The sequence below is a fragment of the Alligator sinensis genome, unplaced genomic scaffold, assembly GCF_000455745.1.
Source record: "Alligator sinensis unplaced genomic scaffold, ASM45574v1 scaffold928_1, whole genome shotgun sequence".
NCBI classification, from domain to species: domain Eukaryota; kingdom Metazoa; phylum Chordata; order Crocodylia; family Alligatoridae; genus Alligator; species Alligator sinensis.
The window spans coordinates 469,026-484,907 of record NW_005842229.1 but is presented as its reverse complement, the minus strand read 5'-3'; the positions used below and the strand labels follow the sequence as shown (position 1 = coordinate 484,907).

The 15,882-nt window shown below is 42.2% G+C and overlaps 2 protein-coding genes across 4 annotated transcripts in view; one reads left to right on the top strand and one right to left on the bottom strand.

The window, feature by feature from the left end:
• Positions 1-8,064, top strand: part of RANBP9 (RAN binding protein 9) — a 75,480-nt gene extending 67,416 nt beyond the window's left edge. For 2 of the 3 annotated variants that reach the window (XM_006027248.3, XM_025208442.1), the window contains exons 12-15: positions 1,608-1,729; positions 4,099-4,250; positions 5,048-5,159; positions 7,096-8,064. In XM_006027248.3, coding sequence (XP_006027310.1) covers positions 1,608-1,729; positions 4,099-4,250; positions 5,048-5,159; positions 7,096-7,226 — 517 coding nt within the window. In that variant the 3' untranslated portion in view covers positions 7,227-8,064. The remainder of the gene's footprint in view (positions 1-1,607; positions 1,730-4,098; positions 4,251-5,047; positions 5,160-7,095) is intronic. The other variant, XM_025208441.1, reaches the window with a different exon arrangement.
• A 1,175-nt stretch (positions 8,065-9,239) lies between these two features.
• Positions 9,240-15,882, bottom strand: part of NOL7 (nucleolar protein 7) — a 7,280-nt gene continuing 637 nt past the window's right edge. Inside the window, exons 2-7 of the mRNA XM_006027257.3 lie at positions 15,823-15,878; positions 14,685-14,716; positions 13,546-13,627; positions 12,135-12,256; positions 11,967-12,044; positions 9,240-9,642 (exon numbers count right to left, since the gene is read on the bottom strand). Of these exons, the coding sequence (XP_006027319.2) occupies positions 9,572-9,642; positions 11,967-12,044; positions 12,135-12,256; positions 13,546-13,627; positions 14,685-14,716; positions 15,823-15,878 (441 nt within the window). The 3' untranslated portion in view covers positions 9,240-9,571. The remainder of the gene's footprint in view (positions 9,643-11,966; positions 12,045-12,134; positions 12,257-13,545; positions 13,628-14,684; positions 14,717-15,822; positions 15,879-15,882) is intronic.

Here is a 15,882-nt window from a genome sequence, read left to right as displayed (position 1 = left end):
CCCCCCCCCCTTCAAAATCTGGATACTTGCTCTCTCAAATCTAATACCCCATGTCAGATGAGAATATTACAGCCAAAACCATTTCTCGCCGACTCTGGATTAATAGTGGGTCCTCTGGAACCCAAAAAAATGTCCCTCTGGTTTCAATACCTTCTTATTGAGATTTTAAGTTGAACTTGGGAAAAAAATGCATTTTTCAACCCTTTTTTTGTGTCAAGGGGGGAGGGTTGAGTAACTTTCTTAGAAACTGACTGCTACAGGGCTTGGTGAACTTAGCCAACTTTTGGGGGCATCTTGTAAGATGTAGGAAGCTTATTGGCTATACTGTACTCCATTCACAGTAGGGTTGTGTTTTTCTTCTTTCTGATCGGAGTATTCTTTAGGAATAAACTGGGAATTTGTAACCTGGATCTTTCTCTAGCCCTAAAATGGATGAAGGTGTATAAATAAAATAAAAAGAGGCTGTATTTTGTTACATGGTGATCTTCACAACTGAAGTTACAATGAGCTGGAATATGCTGTTACTGTTTGGCTAAGGCTTTGGTCCTGGAAGCCATTCAGGCCTATTCAAGCAGAGCATGTGCAGTTTTCAAAGAGTGCTTTTTTCTAGTTTTGTGAGCAGAGATCTGTCATGCAGTCATGTGCTTCATGTTTTCTGAACACTTTTTTTTTTTTTTAGCATTTCTTTGTGGATTCAGTGCTTGCTTTTGGGAGAATGGATTTTTTAGTCTTTTTTCCCCTTTGCTTTGCTTTTATTCTGGTACTGCTCTCCAGCCTGCATGAGTAATCTCTGGATTCAGACTTGTTGAAAGAACAGCATTATTTGCCTAAAGCTGGCATTCTTGAAGTAGGCTTCATGCTTGTTTTGCCTTTTAAATGTGTGTAATTATATAAATATACACACAGAATAAATGAAGTAGAGAATTGGGAAGTGTACTGTCTCAGTAGCAGTGAAAGGGCACTTCCTGCCACATGTCCAAGTGTACAGCCTACACTGAAATTCTTAATATGCAGACATTCATTCAAAGTACAGCTATAAACATGTAAATACAATTGTAAATTTGTTTTTAAACCTCTCAGCCTGTTAGCTGTTAACTTGGTGCATTTCATATGTGTTCACAGTAAGTGACTGTATTACGGTTTGCTATTACACTGTGACCCAATGAGTGTGCTTGCCGATTTTGTACAGACATTTGGGGAGGTTAGATCAGGCAAAAAATGGCTGGCCTCATCTAATTTAGTTCACTTGAGGAAACACACTATATTAGATTGGGAATGGGTTAGTCCGATCAAAAGAATGTCTGTTCACGTTCAGAACTCAGCCCCAGGGCTGGGAAAGGTCAGCTGCTTGCCTCTGCCCTAGGTCTGTGCTCTTCCTACCCTCTCCGCCCACCCTGACTTCCTTCCTTGCCCACCTTTATTTGGATCTGGTTCCTGGAGCGGCTCCAGACACTGGCAAGTGTGCGCACAAGCCAGAACCAATCTGCAGTCACGTGGCTTAAAATATGCTTTTACTTGGCAAGGCGAAGAATTCTTATAAGGTTGCAAAGTTGCAAAGAAAACTTGAGTCATTTTGATGATAATGTATTTCTCTTCCCTTTTCTCAGCAATGATGTAGACATGGAAACAGAGCACTACTCCAATGGGGTTGCAGAGACATCATCCAATGGCTTCCTAAATGGTAGTTCTAAACATGATCACGAAATGGAAGAATGTGACACAGAAATGGGTCTGCAGTGATATTTCTTACATTTTTATTAAGTGATGGCAACAAGGTTATGTTTTTACTTGCAATGCTTCCCAAATTGAAAACTAGGGGTGTAACTGAAATCTTAACTGTATTTCGCTAGTATTGTGTGAGCATCGTGACTGCTTTGCTGATCTGGCTTGAAGTTAATGTGAAAACAAGTGGAGGTGTAGAACATAGATATGTTTAAATATACCCACTTCCAAGCATATGGTTTTGGGTGAAAACCACTGTGCTTTCTTTCATTAGTTCATTTAGGTTAGCAGTAGTGCCTTGACCATTTGATACCAGTTGATTAGTAACAGACAGTCTAGAATGGCTGGTATCAAGGAGCCCAAAGTACTGGGCAAAAGTCTGTGTAAGTCATTTTCAGTGGAGATAGCTAGGAATAAGAGTAATTTGTTTCTGCTTTCTGCTAAAGAAACTTCATATTCCACATTTGCCTTCGTGTAGCCCTGCCTTCTTAAGAAGCCTCTATATCACACACAACCTGCTGACTTTTAATGACAAATGAGTTTTTAACCAGTTGTTGGAGCTAGCACAGCTAGAAGGAATAGCGCTCTGAATTTCAATTGGAGGATGAAGTAAGTGGACCTGTACAACTAGACAGGAAGCAGTCAGGGCTACACAGATGCAAACAGTCTATAACTTTGCCCAGCAATTTTTATTGCTAGTGAGATGAAAGGAAAAAGTCCAGCTTGACCATGGGTTCCTTGTGTTTGCTGACCCACCTGTTGTGGAGGCAAGACTTTTGCTTAAACAGACCAGTTGATTGATGGCTGAGACGAGCGTATCACTAATGCAAAACTTTTCCACGGTCTGAGTGTTTGTTACGGCTGTTCCTCAGCTTTCCCAGTAAACTGCTGTTCAAGTCAACCCAGAGCTTCTGTTCCCAGGCCCAAGTGAAGATGATCTGAATTCCCGTAGCATTGCCCTGTGTGTTACATTTCTGAAACTGGATGATGATAACAAGGTCTGGTTTCTCTGATAGAAAAAAATCCCCACATCTTTACTTTCTTGCAGCCTTTCCCACAGAGGCTGGCTGTGACAGACATGAAGCAGCTGCACAGCACGCAGAGTTGCTGCTTTTTTTAATGCAATTGTTTTCAGCCTCTGAAAAACGGAGTCCTAGACTGGGCTGCAGCTGGCAAGAAACAACACTGCTTGGAGACTCGTGGGCGCTTCAACCTCTATAAAAGAAATGTGACTCCTCCAGAATACTTTACACCCCACAGTTTGAGAACTACTTTACCATGTCTGATTCATTGAACGTGCCTTAGTGTTTTGTGAATATGAAAATGTGGCTGAAGTAGGCAGCGATCTGTTCTAATAAGGCTTGTGCTTAATTACCCAAGCTACCTCTAGTGAATTGACTATTTCTAGGTTAGGTGCTACTTTAAAAAGTACTAAACAGCTGTTATGAATGACATGTTAAGCGCAGGCCATAAAGGATGGTTTTATATCCAAAGATAAAATCTGTTAATTTCTCTTGAACCTTGGGTTTATGTCTTTAAAAAAAAAAAAAAAAGGCAAATTGAGGATCATACCTATTGGACAAATATGTTAAAGAGTTGATTAATTTTATAAAGTGCACTAACAGCCTCCTGATGAAAATTACTGAAAGTAGAAAGCTGTAACTAGAAATTTAATACTGCTTTACAAAGCTCCCCTCCCCCAACACAAGACTTCAGCCAGAACCCATTTTGTCACCTGAAAGTCTGGAATTGAACCTGGGTTTAATATCTTTCTCTCTTTCTGAATGGTCATACAGATTCCTAATATTTATGGAGCGATACAGAATGTTTAGAAATAATCCTAAATTCCAGTATCAACTACATAATTTTGTCTGATCTGTTAAAGAGAGGTTTGGCATTTCAGGGTTTGTGATGCTAGGTGCTAATGTTAAATGCTTGAAAAATGCACAGCGCAGTGCCAAGGAATTAAAAAGGCATCTGGGCTTTTCTGTTACCATCTACTCTATAGTCTAGTAAGCAGCTGAATTTGCATCAGTTTAACTGAATTTGTGTTACAACCAGTGGAAAACCCTGGTTAGACTCTGACTTTGACCTGGCTTAGTTTAGCGTATCAAATTCCATTTACCAAACAGCAAGATAAACTGGTAGGAGCATCTGGACAAAGTTTTGTGCTGTTAACATCAGTTCTTAAACTAATGCAACTTGATTTGAATTGGCTTCCTGGCTGTATGCTATACAGCAGCCACATTTTGCCAATAATCCTAATTCTAAATTGGTTTCCTCTGGGAATACCACAGAATTAACTGATAATAAATTTAGTGCTCTAGGTTTTTGCAGCCAAACAGCATTACTGATGGTGGTTTGTTGTTCTTGCAGAAGTTGATTCAAGCCAGTTAAGACGTCAGCTTTGTGGGGGCAGTCAAGCAGCCATTGAAAGAATGATCCATTTTGGAAGAGAATTGCAAGCAATGAGTGAGCAGCTAAGGCGAGAATGCGGCAAAAACACAGCGAATAAGAAGATGCTGAAGGTACGTTGACGTTTCCCTTCTGTACTTGCACTTCTGAATGTAAGACTCTGACAGCAGGCTACAAAGCCAGGTAGGTTTTTGCTCAAGTTTTGTTTGCTATTTTTGTGAAAAAGAGGAGAGCCAAGACCAACTACTCCAAACAGCCAGCTGCTTTAGCTTGTGGGCAGCAAGTGATTTTGCTGCTAGGCAATTTTGACAAATGTTTGAACGCTGCCTTTCTATAAAAGGTACAGAATGAAGAGTACAAGTTGTAGCTTGCATCTTCTGCCCGGTGTCCACTGCAGATCAAATAGCTTCTTTCAATAAATTGCTTTAAATGTGTTAACTGTATTAGGGCTGGTTACAGTAGGGCAGCGAAGCAGCAGAACAAAAAGGGTGTCTGGAAATGGTAGAGATGCCTGAAGAGTATGATTTAAGTATCAATGCTCTTTGGATAGGTAGAGAGCATTAGGCATTTGGGGGGAGGGGGGAAGAGATGTCTTTAAAAAAAACAAACCCTAAATGAATGGAGGAACTGGTTACATGTGACTTCTGAAGATCCATTATGGAGTCTACTTAACCAGCTTAGCTAGCTTGCCCACTGCAGATCAAATAGCTTCTTTCTTTCTAGTGTAAAGTTTTAACCTTTTCTACACTCCTGCCATCGTTTGCTTTCAATACTGTCATCTTTTTACGCAGCCAAAATAACACTTTCTTCAAATCCAGTTCTAGATCAAAAAGAAGGGAAGATAATTAGCCTTAGTTTGTACTAGGAGGGAACTTGAAACACAAACCACTGAACAGTAATCTTTCAACAGGATGCCTTCAGTTTACTTGCATACTCGGATCCGTGGAGCAGTCCAGTTGGGAACCAGCTTGATCCAATTCAGAGAGAACCTGTGTGCTCTGTTCTTAATAGTGCAATACTAGGTAAGGCTTCCTGGCTTTGTACTAACATGTTTATTTAGGTGTGTGCATTTCCAAGACTCATTGCAAAGGACTAGCTCTTCTGCAGCCCTTACAGCTAAGTGACTTCTCTGTTAATAGAAGGAACTGAAATAAACCAACACAAAATCTGTAAATTTGATTCTTTGAAAGACTAATGTGAAGTGGCATATTGACAACTCAAAGTGCAGACTAAGTGAACCTGCAGACAGAGCTCTAGAAAAGAAACAGCAGAAGGTAAAAGAGTAGTGGCTCATGATAGACTCATGCTGTTGGAGTCTGAATGTCTTCTCATTCTTCATACGAGTGCAGCTCTGATGAGACAGTACTGGATATGTTCTTCCTCATCACTGAATTCAACTTGTTTCCGGCTATTAGTGTGGTGCTGTAATGTTGTATCTATGTGAAAAAACCTGTTGGAGGAACCATTTACTGGTAACGTGGCAGAATTTAATGGCAAAATTAATTGCAAATGAGACCTATCAGGAACCGTACACAAAGGAGGGTCCAGGAGGTTAATTGTTTCAAATATAAAGCAGAGCAGACCATCAGTGACTTCTTTTGTAATTGCCCTTCTCCCTTTCCAGTGGGGAGCAAGAGTGCATGTGTACAAGTGCTCTGGGAGACTGGAGCACATATAAGAATTTTTACTTGAGGGAAGGGGCAGAGAGAGCAGAGCACAATGGGATGCTGGAGGACCGATCCCTCACCTGTTATACTGCAGCATGTGCACATGTAACAGGAAATGCTTCCCTTTTTGAAGCACTTCTAAATAGCAATCACTTCCTACAGGTTCATTTTTGAAGTGCTTCAGAGGGCATGTATGTCACTGCAAGGGGTTTGAAGCACTTGAGATACTACAGCTGTCCTGGTGCTTAGGTTAGACTACAGAAAGAACTTCCTAACTATAAGGCTGGTTCAGCACCTGGAGCAATAGGATACCTAGAGCAGTGGTTCTTAACCTTCTTAGACTCAAGGCACTCCTCAGAAAATGCCAGCTTTTAGTTTTCAGTTGTTTTTTCCTTTGTCTTTCACTGTACAAAAATACAGCAATTTGTCTTTTGCAAAGAACTCAAAGACCACTGCACTACCCCTGAAAGGGTCACGAGGCATCACAGGGTGCATTCACACCCTGGTTGAAAATCACTGACCTAGAGACTAGAACCTCCATCACTGGAAGCTTACTTGTAGGCTGGGCAAAAACTTGTCCAAGATGCCTTAGGCAGGGATGCTGCAGCCTTGAGTAAGCAGCTGGACTGAATGACTTGTTACCTCCAGCCCCATTTTCTGTGATTAAATTGTGTGCGTGAGAGAGAAAACCGTAGTTGTCAAAATAGTCACTTTCAGTGGTGTCTTTTTCTCCAACTACTTAAACCTGGAAATTAATCTTGTACTTTTTGTCTTTCAAAATTAATTGGGGTGAATTTTTAGGTCATTTTAATTGGTGTGCATACAAAACTTGCCTAATCTATTAGTTTTGGAAGCTTAGGATGGTACATAGCTGAAGGGACCACGACAAAACTAGATGGATCGGTGATCTGTTCCAGTGATGTCGGTTTCATTCTTGGTACTCAGTCCCATCTCCAACGCCAACAGATTCTGGGTGCTTCAAAGGGAAGATAGTTTAAAGAACGTTCAAACTGTAGACCAGGGGTGGGCAACATTTTTGGGCAGAGCACCAAAAACACCTGCAACCTTGACTTGCAAGATGTTGGCATGACGGGAGCTGTGAGGGGTCTGATCCTTGGGCAGGGGCTGTGCTGCCACAACTTTCTCTGAGTGCCAAGCAAAATGCCTTTGCATGCTACGCTTTGGCGCACGTGTCAGGAGTTGCCTGCTCTAAACGTATGTTTTTCAGGCCCCTTATTTCAAGAATATAGTCACCTGCTTCAACTCTTTATGTACAAATCTTTTTTTTCAGAGACCCACAATCTGCCAAAGCAACCACCACTTGCCCTAGCAATGGGACAGGCTTCACAGTGTCTAGGACTGATGGCCCGATCAGGAATTGGATCCTGTGCATTTGCCACAGTGGAAGACTATTTACATTAGCTATGCATTTGAAGATCGGAAACTTATTGTGGTGAATATTCAACGTGGAAGTAGACCAGCTCTGCGGACTGGAATTTGGATTTTTAATTATGTACTAAGGAGAGGTCTGTCGCTTTACGTTGCTTCCTAGTTTACAGCATGATGCAAATGATTTCTAACTTAGTGTTAGGAGAAAATTTCCATCTTTAAACCTCTTAGAGAACTAAGAGTTAAATTTCATGGATTTTAACATCAGACATCCAGATTGTCAATTACAAACCCTTTACATGATTGTCCAAAACAAACCAAAAATCCTACTGCTTTGCAGTGGGGCAGAAGACTAGAAAATGTTGTGGATGTATTAGCATGTGGGTGTAAACGTCAAGCAAGATGACTTGCCAGCCTCCACCCCCATTATTACATAGTTCAATCAGTGTAATTTGCAAAATGCATAAACATCTGATGGTTTGGATATATAGTGTTGATGGGAAGAAATATTTTTTAATGTGTACTGTAAAACTTGAAATACTCAGGAGCTGAGTGAATATGTTTGTTGCTACTTACAATCCCAACCTGTTGATCTTAGTAGTTTTTGTTTTAACATGGTTTTTCAACTCTGTTTCCTTGTTTAACTACAGAAAGCTTCTGTTGTAGACTCACCAGTTTAACTGTTGTATTATAACAGTATTACATGTCAGCACAGTGTGGTTATGACCTATTTATATAAAAACCAAATATTTAGTCAATTTACAGTCTTAATTTAATCTTTGTACACCTTGCATTTTTAAAAGTGCTTAAATAGTACTATATTGCAATAAAACGTAGTGATATCATAATTAGTCATTAAAAACTTACTTCTACTTATATATAGAAATATATATTTGTAGCATGGCTTCGTATGCTACATTACCTTCTATTTTGTTCTATCTTGAAAACAAATTAGCATTAACTTCTAGCTCATTTTAATACATCACTTAGATCAAGCAAAAGTTGCTTTCTAGTGAACAAAATACTGCCTGCTTCCAAGTGTTTTTTGTTTGGACAAGCTGGGCTGCTTCTGGCTGTGATTGATGGACAAAAGTTCTCACTGAAAAATCTTTGCAGTTCTCTAAATAAGCACTCACACTAAAGGTCAGAGATGACGGCAGGGCATGTTAACAGAGATCTGTTAAAAACTGGAGTGTGGGAGGCATAAGCCATCTTAAACAGCCAGAAGAGTTAAAAATTGGTGAGAAGATGGGGGTCAAGCTCCAGATCAAACTGATACTGAAAGGAAATTAAGTCAGTCTGTTTTGAGGTTGAAAGCAGTGGTCTGACTGGGACCAGAAACTTAACTTACTCTTTCACATCCCTTCTGGATACTAGAAGTTGGTTTTACATGTGGCTGTTCTTGCATAACTGGTGCCAGGGTTTGAATTATGGGAGGGAATGGGGTCTCCAGCAGCGTTAGGGGCATGGGGCACAGTCTGGCTGGGAGTTGGAGCATGATGGAGTGCCTTGCAGGTAGGTAGGCAGGCAGGCATCACTCCCTGCAGCCTTGCCCCCACTGGCTTGAGCCTGGGGAGGACAGGGCAGGGAACACATCCTGGGTATTTGGAATTTCCGTATGGTCAGTCTATATGTAAAATAATCCCATCTATAAAAGCAGTTATGACTGAAGAGTTTACTACTTCCTTATCTTTTGATTATCTCTACTCTTGCTCCTGTGGTTGAAGATACCTGGAAGTAAAGCTCCTTTAATCTTTCTGCCTCTGGACTTCTAGGCTGTGCTGGAACAGAGAAGACTCTCGAAGTAACAGAGAAAACTGTATAGTTGCAGTTCTCAGAGCAGCTTCAAGTTGCTGGTTAGGACAACACAGTCTGTATCCTGGTTGAAAACCTGCCCCCCCAACTTAAACAAGACCCTCAACCCAGAACACACCAGCTTATAGTGGCAGGTGCATTTTTCAGATAACCCCACTTTTTAACAAGTATCCAAGTGAAATGCAACCAGATAAAGATGATTATTTCAGACATTTGTTACAAAAAACAATGTAAACACTTCCTTTTTTAATGCACAAAGGAATACACCGTGTGTTAACAGTGGTGTCAGTGTCAACGCACATTTTGGCTTCTAACTTTTGCTTCTCCATACTGTGTGCAACAGGGAATTGCAATATGTCAGTCACTGGCTGAGGTTGCTTCTACTGGATGTGTCCATTAATCTTCAAGGCAGACATCCTTCATTGCAAAAGCAACAAAAGAAAGAATGCAACTGTACAACACTAATATTTTATTGATGTCAACAGGGTTCCTAGCAAATAATAGACAAGTTTCCAAAGGTTTCTTGAAGGCTTTCACTTTAAATGAAGCCAGCACTTCCTGTTTCATGTTGCAGTTTCCAATTTTGAAATCCGGTGTTTTTTGAACCGCTGGGCTCTTTGTTTTTTTTCTGCTCCTGAAAGATGACAAAATGGAGCATGAGGATGAACAGTGTTCAGCCATCACCTTCATGCATAGCCAAGTTATGACATTTGCTGTTGTGTATTTGAAAACAGTCTCTAAACAGAGCAAGAAAATACTTGCCTGTTCTTTGTAAGGAGTTTGTCTTTTAGTAGGTTCCTCTATTTCACTAGCAACTCAAATCACTCAATGACCAATACTGTTATGCCATATTCTCTTGCATACAGTGCACACCTCTTTCCTTAAAACCAGCAGCTGGAAATTGCAGTGTGTTATGTAAGAAACTCTTTAGCATATTTCTATTTTGGCTTTTGCTGGTAAGGCAAAATCTGCATGCAGCTTACATGGGGCAGAACAATGAGCAGGCTCAGCTCCCTACCTACTGCTACTCAGAAGATTTCTCTTTGGAATAAGTAACTGTCTGCCTTTCAAAACAAGGTACATATTTGCTTGTATACAACATGCCTAGAATAAAATATGGCACCGATACAGCTTCTGTTATTGTTTTAACACCTACTCCTAAGCCATTCTGTCCTCAGTTAGGTTAGGCTATATAAAAGTGTATCTTACCTCATCTATCACTATGGATAAAGAGCAAGCTGCTTGTCTAGTGTTAAATGTCTGAGTAGTTTTTGTCCTCATTTGCTAGCTGTTGTAACAGTTTTTTCTTACTGCACAACATTCTATGTTCACCTGGAAATCCCTGCCTATTTCAGAAGACAAATTCAGGGCCTTATTCATTCCCAGTTGGCTCATAAATTCTGTGGTCTCAGAACACTACTTTTTCTGCTATATTAAATTGACATAAATCAAGCAGAGGGGAATACTTGAATTAATTTATACTCCTGTGTCAGCATTTGTTGACTAAAAGTAGTATGAGTTCAAAGTTAGGTCCTGAGGTCCACTTTAGGCACTAATTTTTGAACGTTTTAGTTTGAAATAATCATTACTCCTGTCTAAATTTTGATGAATGAAATGTTTCAAAAGGGAATAATTCTAGGCACTTACACTCATGCATTAAATGCTGGAGTAATATCATACAAGTGGTGTTCCAGGTAAAAGGCAAACAATACTTTTGCAGGGTCTTTTGTATATGCCTATGGACTTTAAGTCTGAGATGGGCATGTTCACTCTTGCCCAGGCTGTTGGGGGGTGGGGGCTGGTGTATAGGCTGCTGGAATCTGACCACAGTCCAGGCATTCTCTTGAGCTCTCTAAGTATAAGCTCAGGGTATAGACCCTCTATCTGCCCACTCCTGATAGGCAGAAGCCTGGGTCAACTGCCTGTTCCAGATGACCGATACAGACTCCCCAACCCCAGAATCTCACTAAAAGGCTCTTCACAGGTCCACACTATCGCAAGCAACGACACATTATAGCCCATTTCATAAACAAATCACACACCATCTTAAAACTAGTTCTCATGCTTCGTTACTCTCGCTGGTGGACTGTTTTGTGCCTCAGACAGTTAGAAATTGCTTTTTCAGCCTAAGTTCATTTGTGGCCGGTTTATATTCATTTGTTCTTTTGGTAGCTTCATCCAACAGCTTAAATAGTTCTGCTCTTGGCTGCATTTGGAGAGGGCCACCATAGCCTGCTTGTTTTACAGGGCTGAATAAGCGCATTTATTTCAACTCTTCACAGGCAACATGAAAGTGTAAAAAAAACAGTGTACATGCCAGTTCTTATCCTTAAAGCATGAAAAAACCCCAGTGCCTTAGGCAACTTCTTGAATGCAAGCATCCTTCAGCATCTCTCCCCGTAAGCCTTTTGGGGCTCATATCTCTTCAGAGGCAGCTCATCATTGATCTTTTCTCCCTGCTATGAAACTTTGCCCAGCATTTCATATCTCTCTCTCCCGCCAGCTGTATCCTGGCCAGTCATTTCCAAACTCCTTTGACAGGTTTTTATTATTTGATTGCTGATTTTCAGGTGGGAAAAAGCAAAAGATAACTGCCCCCTGGCATCTTTATCTGTCCAAAAATACAGCAATTCAAGTTAAAGGTTCTCCATTTACCCTGGTCTTGCAGGCCCCATCAGCAAAGTGAATATGCCCTCAAGAGATATCTGATACAGATTCATAATATAGCACACTTCATAGTGGCGACTAGAATCCATACCTTGTATATACACATCAGGACATTAACAAGTCATCTACAGTTGCAGTAGCACTAATTCAGGTCAGATTTTACAAAGATTTGCTGTAAGGTAAATGGTTCTACCTTACCACCTGTTTGCACATAAAACTAGATTTACTCAAAACCAAAACAGCAGAAATAGATGAGGAACTAGCAACATGACTGAAGCATAGTGCACTTACCCCAGGATTTCTTCACAAACTGAATTGCAGCTTTTTTCACCTGACTTCTCTTGTTTGCAAGAGAGAAGAACTGGTTTGCTGAAATGGAACAGAAAAAGGGAGCTGCTCAGTTTGTAAGTAGAGGTCAATTAAGAACAGCCAGAATCAGACCAAAAGGAGTCTCATTACCAGTTGTTCGGCTGGTGCCTGGTCCATAGAGATGATTCTGTATGAAGTCTTTAGCTTTTTGTTGGTGCCAGCTAGTTAGATCCTGGCCTTTTAAGCACACAGCTGAATAGCCTTCCTTCAACCTAGTTCAATAAAAGGTTAAAAGAAAAACACAAAACCAAAGCTTATTTTCAAGCCCCAAATAGTATATGTAGCAACCAATATTTTGTTTGCACAATCAATATTTTCAGTGGTTTCTAAACCAAATGCCAGCGCTGTAACAATATTGTTCAGCTTCATTTGCTAGAAATATTTTGTTTTGTTATTTCATGTTAAAGCTTATATTAATAATTTGCCTACATGTGCATCTCTTCATTTAGATTGAGATGGCAGAAAATGAGTCTTATGCATTTACAGAATCACTTTGGAAGTCCATTGCAGCCAAGATAACTCTATTTTCTTGCATACGGCACATCCTTGTATATTAATATGCACCTTGATTTCAGAAAGCAGCTTAAGGGGAAAAAAGTCTAAGTAGCAGATTGAGTAGCAGCAGCTAGGGAACTGCGACTGATCCTGCTGCCAGCCCTGCACACTGAGTCTGGGGCTGCATGGCAGGGCTGACCCTGCGCACCAGGTCTGGGGCCACAAATCAAGTCTGATCCTGCATCTAGCATGTTGGTGGCAGGAGAGGTGCAGCCATGGCAGTTAATGTTGCCAACGTCTCCACATTTTCAGACCCATGGGAATCCTCTCTTGCCTACAATACGCACCTGCATTTTCACCAGGTAGTTTTGGAGGAACAGAGATGTGGGCTATGTGCAAGAAAATATAGTAATCCACTTTCTGACCCAGGTCACCAGTACCATACTGAGACTGCATTTTCAGAATTTCACATATTCTGTGGGATTCTCTTTTCTTTCAAAGATTTTTTCCCTCCATTACAGTCTGCACCCTTCGGTGCTCTGGTTCACACAGCTGCTAACGCTTATGCACCCACTCGGAGCCTTAGCTCCCTTGCAGCCATCCTCATTTTTTCTCCTTAAAATGATCTAAGGACTCCGTACACAGATTCCAGATCTTCAGGCCTATGTTTCTCCAGGGGTTGAAAATGAAGAATTGTTCGCATTTACAGGAGATGAGACCTTGCCGTTATGTCAAAGGGGGCCTTTGCTGGCATTCATGGGCTGAAGGAGGAAAGCAATGACTGAGTGCACACAGGAATCCAGGAATAAGAAACAAGATGCCAAAAGTCCACACAAATACAACAGAAGCTTTTCTGTTGCTGTCACCAAGGATAATCTGACCCCAAGTAAGATGTGAAGTACTGGATAAAGATTGCTGGATAGAAGTAAAGTGAAGGGTTTCTCTTTTAATGATTTTAGTCCCAAGAGCTTTTCTACACAGAAAAAAAAACTACTTAACACCATACCCAGTGGTCACTGTTTCATCTTTACTGTCCTCTCCTGGGGCACACTCTTCAATCCCATTGTCAGACCCATCTTCTTTTCTGCCTAAACAGATATTTAAATATAAAAAATGTAAAGAAGTTACATCCACACATTGCTGTCAACCTGTAGGTAGGTAAAAGGTACAAAATGAAAAAGTAAAACTGACCGTACCAGTTCTTGGTGGCAGGGGGTGGGGGAGGGGTGGCAACAACAATGGACAAGCAAAACAAAAAACCCCAGGTCCTTAGTTGAACCAAACAGGCATTTTTAGAAGTAGCAACTCAAAAGTCCTAATATATCTGCTGCCTTGAGAGAGGCTACAATTGTGCAGGGAAAAGAGATTAATTTAACTTTGCAGCAGCCATGTAAAATCACGTAACAAGAAGGAGAGATGTTATGGCTTGGTCACAGAATGTGCAAACTCTCTCCCTGGATCAGTATACAAATTTGCTGTAGTTAAGTAAGAAATGAAGCCATAAGCAGGGCTATCCTTTAATACAGTTAAAAAAAAAAAAAAGAGAGAGCAAGAAAAAGAGAAAGGAGGTAAGTTTAGTCCAAAGAGGTTTAGCACATGGTCATCCTCTTTAATTTTTAGAGAATTAAAGATCCAAACTAGATTATAAATATTCCTGGGATTGCAGAGGCCCTGGATTTTGTTTTCACAGTTGATGGGCTGAAAACATTTCACATCCATTCCCCAACCCCTACCCCAGTGCCACTCACATGTGGTACAACCAATAGGATCACAGGCTTCCTGCTCCAAAAATCAAGGCAGTGCATTTATAAAGGCATGTTATATTAGGAGAATGTTTGTTTACAAACTACAAATCAGCGCCACTTCACCTAAGCAGGAGCAGTACAAGCTCCTCCTTGAGACACATGGAACCTTTTAAATCAAGCAGCTGCATAGCCAGCCTCTTCAAACGAAGGACAGGAATCAGTGCTAACACCATCAGCAGGCTGAGTTGTCTCCTAGCTGGCAACAGAGCATTAGTGGAGATCCAATTTTGCTGTCCTGGAGGTTGGCTTTCCCAAAGAAGCTCCTTGCCACCAGGTCTAACAATATAGACCTAATACAACCCCAGAGGCACTGAATGTCAAGCAGAATGTTGCAACTTACCTTCATTAGTCAAGTCCGACTCTTGGTTTTCACTAAGAAGGAAATGTGGAAATTGCTTAGAAAAGTTGTTTTAAGCTTAGAAAGATACCCCCCCCCAGCCATTCTAGAGACCACGCAAGTCTATGCCTTTGTCCACAGCACTAGGGAAAAACATTTAGGCAGACATGCTGCAAATTAACCCTGCATCCTTCCCAGATACTGCTGCAACCCCCTTCCCTGGCCCAACCTGCTGCTCTTTCTGCTCCCTGCCTTGTGCTTCCAGGCTGATCTGTTGCTTCCTCCCCTGTTCTCCCTGCCAGATTTGTGGCTCTCCTTTCTGCTCCCTGCCCCATGTGGTGCTGCGCTGCCAGTCCCCACTCCTACCTGCCAAATGTCACATACACGAGCTGCCTGTACCCCTTGTGGCACCTGCGATTGTGTACCCCTTGTGGCACCTGAGGGTTGTCCACCCCCAGTCTGCAATTACCTTGCTCTGCTGCTATTTCGGGCAGCAGACCCCAGCCGACATCACCACCAAGACCCAGAGCAAGGGCACATCTACATGTTCCACGCAGCTGCTGTGCTAGCACGGCGCATGCTGCCTGGGAAGGCAGTGGTTACAGCCCACAGAAAGCCTGCACCTACTGCTGGGTGACAGCAGGGAGCTTCTTCCAGCTGGCAGTGACATCCCCCTGCCCTGCACCAAGGGGGGCGCACCCGGCTCTACCAGCAGCAGCTCGTAGCAGCTCGTAGCAGGCCCTTTTTGCCCAAGCAAATCAAGACCTTTGAACCATCATGCCTGTTGGTGGTCCTCAGGCCCAGAGCCCAGAAAACTGACCCTAGGTTCTCTCTCAATACCTAGGTCACAAGCCCAAATGTGGGGTCACCCCCAGAGCCCAAGTTTCTCCCCAAGGCAACTGATGCTTCAGGCTGCCTCTTCCTTGGACTAGGGGGGGCGGGGGGGATCTGCCTCATTTCTGGCACACCCAGGGCAACAGCCCCAGACACCAATGCTTGCAACCTCCAGCAGGTCAGGTTCTGGTGGCTCCAGTTCAGGGGCCCAGCCCCTTGCTCCACCAATGCCCCTTTCCTCCAAGAGCCCCCCGCCCACCTGCCTGGGAGCAAGACCACAGCCTCAGCCCCTCCCCCCTCTGCTCACCTGTGGGGCGGGGCCGGGCGCAGCGCCTCCAGCACGGCCGCGGGCAGGGCCCTCCTCTCC